The sequence below is a fragment of the Ceratosolen solmsi genome, unplaced genomic scaffold (assembly GCF_000503995.2).
Source record: "Ceratosolen solmsi marchali unplaced genomic scaffold, CerSol_1.0 scaffold57, whole genome shotgun sequence".
In the NCBI taxonomy this organism is placed as follows: domain Eukaryota; kingdom Metazoa; phylum Arthropoda; class Insecta; order Hymenoptera; family Agaonidae; genus Ceratosolen; species Ceratosolen solmsi.
The window spans coordinates 4,369,774-4,376,318 of record NW_011948427.1 but is presented as its reverse complement, the minus strand read 5'-3'; the positions used below and the strand labels follow the sequence as shown (position 1 = coordinate 4,376,318).

The 6,545-nt window shown below is 31.0% G+C and overlaps 2 protein-coding genes across 2 annotated transcripts; both read left to right on the top strand.

Annotated features, from left to right (window-relative positions):
- The first annotated feature begins 1,084 nt into the window (after nt 1-1,084).
- RpL15 (ribosomal protein L15) lies at nt 1,085-3,046 on the top strand. Its single transcript, XM_011501146.1, has 5 exons — nt 1,085-1,180; nt 1,752-1,932; nt 2,215-2,351; nt 2,589-2,699; nt 2,779-3,046. The coding sequence occupies exons 2-5, from the start codon at nt 1,761-1,763 to the stop codon at nt 2,971-2,973; spliced, it is 615 nt and encodes a 204-aa protein (XP_011499448.1). The 5' UTR covers nt 1,085-1,180; nt 1,752-1,760; the 3' UTR covers nt 2,974-3,046.
- A 165-nt stretch (nt 3,047-3,211) lies between these two features.
- LOC105363454 (tRNA (guanine(10)-N2)-methyltransferase homolog) lies at nt 3,212-6,273 on the top strand. The gene is made up of 9 exons (XM_011501145.1): nt 3,212-3,340; nt 3,418-3,483; nt 3,642-3,881; nt 3,983-4,117; nt 4,190-4,453; nt 4,661-4,799; nt 4,873-5,065; nt 5,475-5,601; nt 5,729-6,273. Exons 1-9 carry the CDS (start codon nt 3,227-3,229, stop codon nt 5,891-5,893), a joined length of 1,443 nt encoding a protein of 480 aa, XP_011499447.1. The 5' UTR covers nt 3,212-3,226; the 3' UTR covers nt 5,894-6,273.
- The last annotated feature ends 272 nt before the right edge of the window (nt 6,274-6,545 follow it).

The window sequence follows — 6,545 nt, the reverse complement described above, 5'->3', positions numbered from 1 at the left end:
GTTGACAAAATTTAAAATCAATTACAATTAGTGACAAATGAATGCCAGCACATGTAACAAATATGTCGATTAAATAATAATGAAAATGAAAATTTTAACAATACATTTATGCTGGATTTTGTAATGGATAATGTACTTTTAAGTTCCCAACAGCAGATATGAATATTAATATTATTTCGAAATCTCACTGTTTGCATCGTATAATTTAGCAATAAGGTTAAAAAGGATATTCTTATACAGTCTGCATCTTATAAGATTTGAATTGCATTCACATATCAAGATTGTGTTTAATTTGTGTTTTATTTGCACAATATAGATAGTCGAAAGATAGTCTATTTTTTATTTTTTTATTTTCGTTGTACATTTAAAGAATGAGGCATTTCAAGGTAATTGTCTATTAATTAATTTCATTAAATGATTTAGGTAATAAAATTTCAAGAAAAAAAATAATAATAAATAAATAAATAAATAAATGAAGTTTTTATATTTAATTTTATTTTTTTGTAACCGAATAGACGACACTGCAATTGCGCAAATTAACGACTATTATCCAACGTAGCAGTCATATCTTACACAATCAGTGGTATAACTGTCATTGAGTTTTTCATTCTTCATATTAAATAAACATTCTAACATGAATATTGAAAAAAAAACTCTCTATTTATTGGCACATTTTATTGAAATATCCTTCCTAATTATTTTAGATGTATAATCTCGATTCAAATTAAGAATAACGACAATTTTCAACAAATATATGTTTGACAATATATTGTTAATAATAATAGAATTCAATGAATATTTCATAGTAAGCGTAATAGTATTTATAACCATCTTGAATTTAACATTCCACCCGGTCTCTTTACTTTTATTAATTTTGTCTTTAGTATCGTATCGAACAAGATCGACGACACTATATTCTTATTAACCTCCTGTCCTATCACGATCTATTCAAACTTCGTGGATCTTTGATAAGGACGAGCCTGAAGATGGCTAGGGTAGCTCGAGTCAAGATATATCGAGAAACGAGAATCGAGATGAGCGACATTCACATAACTTCGAGTCTTATGTCCGCAGCCACCAACGCCACCAACGCCGCTACTATTGGTAGACATTCTACGACGTCATAGTCATTGTTAAAATCCTAAGCTTCGTGTTTTCTCTTCAAAAGTGGACGTCTTAGGTGAGCAATCGACTTGTTAATATCCGTTAAGCATCCGCTAGTGGCCATACTATTTGCTAATTTGATTATGATAAAATCGAAGATGAAACCGTCAGCATTAAGAAATCCTTTATATTTTTTTCATCACAAAGGTTTTATTATTAATTTTTCTTTATCAATATTTTTTATCCATAACCTAGCTGAAATTTTCACTTGTGTTAGGTTTGACGGTACATTTTTTTAAAGTGCATAATTATGGCAATTTAATAATGCATGTTAACGTTATTTTGCCAGCTGCTGAGTTACTCATTATATTTATTATTATTGTCGTACGTTTGAGTTGAGGAGGAGAAATATGTCCGCTCTATGATAGTTGCGCCTTCTTTATATAGTTTTACAGATTTTCGTATCCACTATGCACACTTAATAGCTTGAAATGATAAAATTCAATAAAATTCACACGGCTTGTTCAATTATTGTGCTTTGGTAACTTAAAATCACCGGTCAATCGCCCTTAGTTTTAACACTTTCGTGCTGCGCATGTTGCATTGCACGCGTTGCGCCACGATATTAATTTACATTTATTTTACAGGACATCGATATGGGTGCTTACAAATATATGCAGGAGCTGTATCGTAAGAAACAAAGCGATGTGCTTCGTTTTTTACTACGTGTTAGATGTTGGCAGTATCGTCAGCTCACCAAAATGCACAGAGCACCCAGACCATCCCGGCCTGATAAAGCACGCCGCTTAGGATACAAAGCGAAACAAGGTATGCGGCCCTGTTGCGGCAAGAGTAAAATTTTTGTTGCCGGTTAAATGAGCATCGCTGTGCTTCAGCGATGAATAGGTTCGTTGACACATGCCTGTCGAGTTATCGAGAAAGTTTTATTAATTTACCCAGTCAATTATCAAATGATGAATTGTACATGCACCACTCTTACCTCATATATGGAGATTATGTATATCTGATTTGAAAGCGTAGTATGTTCATTCATAGTGCGATGATAAGATGGGACTAGACTCAACAGTCTGTAATTTTTGTTTAAAACAGGTTTCGTCATCTTCAGAATCCGTGTGCGCCGTGGTGGTCGTAAACGTCCAGTGCCAAAAGGAGCAACTTATGGCAAACCTAAGAGTCATGGTGTAAACCAGCTGAAGCCTACTAGAAAGTTACAGTCCGTTGCAGAAGTATGACTTTTATATTTACTTGTACTAATTCTATTTGTCCTTTATTTGTATCTTTTATTTCGATTATATTTATATCGCTATGATATTAGCTTGTATGTGATGATAGCATTCCTAATAATGATAAAAATGATTATTTATCTTCCTTGGATGTCTGAATAATAAATAGTTTAATTATTGAATTATTGAGTGTAAGCGTCGTTATGACATTTTCGTTACGATTTATATCGGTGTTTCTAGGAACGTGTTGGAAGACGCTGCGGAGGATTAAGAGTATTAAACAGCTACTGGGTAGCGCAGGACTCTTCTTACAAATATTATGAAGTCATTTTAGTCGATCCAGCACATAAAGTAAATAATTGACAATCCGTTCTATTGTTTCTTAATGTTTCACGCAGTGGTATATTAACCAAGAACTTGTTATTTACAGGCAATCAGAAACGATCCTAAGGTTAATTGGCTGTGTCAAGCCGTTCACAAACACCGTGAATTACGCGGTAAAACATCGTCCGGTAGGAGTTCTCGTGGGCTTGGCAAAGGACACAGATTCTCGCAGACAATTGGAGGATCTCGAAGGGCAGCCTGGTTACGAAGAAATTCCTTGTCACTCCGTAGAAAGCGTTAATTTACCAAAAAAACTACGGAGTTTGTTACAAGCATGTATAATTTTACAAATAAAATCATATTTTAAAATTGTATTATATTTTTATTATTTATTAAAATTTATATAAAAAAAAACAAAAGTTCTTCTGCAAGTGTTCAAATTATTTATTTTACAATGAATTTCAATAAGAACTTATTTTTCATCCCGTATATCTCTAATGGATCATTAATAAATCTGTAATGAGTACTTTTTTATTGGGAGGAGTGTCGACATAATGGATATTTTAAAGTTTGGTTATGTTGTGCCGACTGTTGAAGAAACCATGAGTAAAATATGGAAAAAATATTTATTGTGGTTTGCCCACCAACATGCAAATTTTCGAAAAGAAGTTAATATTTTAAAGAATATGTTTATGGATCAAGCTATTTTTGCTTAAAATGACATAATAAATATTTTTACTTTTAGGAAATGAATTCGATTATCAGTATGTTCAAAATAACCTTAAGGCTTGTTTTTGAGTCAACAGATCATGTAAGCTAATGTTTTATATATATATATATATATATATATATATTCTTTAAAATTTTAAATTCATTCGTTATGACACTCGCTTATTCATTTATTTATCATTATGTGCATGTTACAATTACATTTCTTCAAATTTCATAAACATAGTTTGTATCTTTTAGCCTTTCTGGATTGTTGAATTATCATCCCCTGATGAAGCTTATTTAATAGCAAGCAGGTCGGTATTACTTCGTTATTGTATTGAATTATGGGCGCGTTCGACAAACATAGAAGTTCTTCATTCAGATTTGAAATCTTATCCAAAAGATGAAATAGAATTGTATTTAAGTACAACTTTCAAAGTTGTCGTTGAGACATTTTGTAAACATTATACACAAAGAGAGAAAGTAGAGAAAATTGAAGTAAGTTTTTGATAATTATATCATTTTTTTAATTTATTCGATAAGTAAATTGTTTGATGTTTCATTTAATGTTTTTCAATTATTCCATTGTAATATAACAGACTTTCAACTATTTGCCATTAAAGGGCTCGGTAAATTTAAAAAATCCAGACACTACGCTATTTTATATAGAATACTATGGTATCGAATCAAATTCAATACCAGAAAAGCCTATTGAATTATTTTTTGGACGATGGGTATATCGATTATTATATTTATTTTACTAAGATTTATGATAAAATAATGGATAATTTGAAAAATCACTTAAGATTGCAGATGGTCAAAGAGATACAATTCAAAAACTTTCTTTAAAATCAAGGAAATTTATAGGCAACACCTCTATGGATCCCCAGCTTTCAATTATAATGGCAAATCAGGCTCGAGTGAAAAAAGGAGATATGGTTTTAGATCCATTTGTTGGCACTGGCTCGCTGCTGATTATTGCATCTATATTTGGCGGCTATACGTTTGGTACCGATATAGATTTTTTAATGCTTCATGCTCGTACAAGGCCTTCGAGAATTTCGCAGAAAGTGAGTGATAAATTTAACGAAAGGTTGATTAAGCCGTCTTATTTATTCTTTAATTAATAAATTATTGGACATTAATGTTTAATATAATTTTAAAAAAAAACTCTTAATTTAAATGAGTAATAGAAAATGTAAATTTTATATGACGACAATGTGAATTTCTCTTTACCTTACAATGGAAGAATAAAAAATTTAAATAATACTTTTCAGATACGAGATAAAGATGAAAGTATAGCATCAAATATGGAACAATATGGTGTAAAATCACGCTTTTTAGACGTATTAGTATCAGATTTTTCTAGAACATTATGGAGAACAGATATGCAATTAGATGCAATTATTACAGATCGTAAGTAATATATAAGTGAAAAGAGTTTAAGGGAAACAGGACGTATGTTGAATTTTTGCTTGAATTGTTGCAGCTCCATATGGGATTCGTGAAGCTGTAGAACGCGTTGGAACATTAAAATCTAATCCTTTTATCGAAGATGATCAAATTCATTATCCATCTAAAGTAATTTATAAATTGGAGCATTTATTTATAGATCTTTTAATATTTTCCGTTAAGCATTTACGATTGAATGGGAGAGTGGTGTTTTGGTTTCCATTATTTAGGTAATAATTTGAAAATACTTGCTCATTAAATTCACCATTTTCATCAATTTTCCTTTAAAGGCTAATACGTTATTTAAATTGTTATGTTAAATAATTTTATTTGCTCCGATATATTGGACTTATTAAAAAATTCTAACGTATAATTATCAGATATGGGCGAATATAGGAAATCGTAGTAGTAAACATTTGTCTTAACATCATATTTAACAAGCTTATACAGAGCTACAAGAGCTAATATAACATTTAATTAAAATTCGTTCGATCAATTAACTATTAGAAAAGTATTGGCATTAATAAACGAAAAATAAACAAAGCAAAAAAAGAAGTATTTGAATATTTTACTCCAGTTCCGAGACAGCCAAATGAATTATCCTTTCGAAATCTTTTATTAAATAAATTGTAATTTTAGAGGTAAATATTCAGAGGACCAGCTGCCATTTCACCCATGCCTAACTCTCGTAGCCAGTTCAGAACAAATTCTCAGTAATTACACCAGCAGGCGATTATTGACGTACGAAAAAATTAAGGAGCCAGAGGTGAGACTTGTCATTCAATGGCTTTCATTACATTATAAAGTTCAATTAATATTAAGCCTACCCACGTTAATTATTGCGTTATGCAATGTTAATGTAAATGTTTGAAAAATTATAATTTCTTTAATAGACTGACGATCCAGCGTGTACGATAGGTGAAGCGAATTTTCGCGATCAATACTTCAACATGAGAAAGGAGTCGCGTACTGTGAGGCGATTGCGACAATCTGGTGAGCGAGCGCGTCAAAGGATGGAATGGGAGATGAGGAAGACGACGAATGGAGATAAAACTTGATTGACAATACTTTAATTAATAATGAATAATTTCTTAACTGTATAATAAATATTAAATATAATTCGTTTACTAAACATTAAATAGTCGGCACGCACCATTTACTTAGTAACATAAAATTACATTGTCTTTTAGTGATATGAACATGTATATGATGATATATTTACTTAAGGATGCTCGTGAATTTATATTATCGATATGATTGTGAATAATTAGCATTATAGTAGTTAAAGAGAGAGAGAGAGAGAGAGAGAGAGAGAGAGAGAAAAATTGAAAATTGGAAAAACGTATAAAATGTATAGAAAATATAGTTTGGTATAGAACAATACAATTGGCACTGAATTCGTAACGTGCAATCGCATGGCCTGCGGCGAAAAAATTTCTCTTAAAAAATTTCTCCTTACGTTAATTATTATAAATAGTAAATGGAGTAAGGATTATTTTTTAAAGGCACTTGAATTATTAATAAGGTGCTACGAGAGAAATTCTTTTGCTGAACAGCATTCTCAATCGAGGCTTCTTCTGCAAAGCCTGTGCAATTGATATATATATATATATATTAGTTAACGTAAACTGTACAATAGTGCTGCACAGTCGTAGCTGCGACGAGAAAATTGTTTTTAACGAGCGCGATATCTTATTCTATCTATGTTTT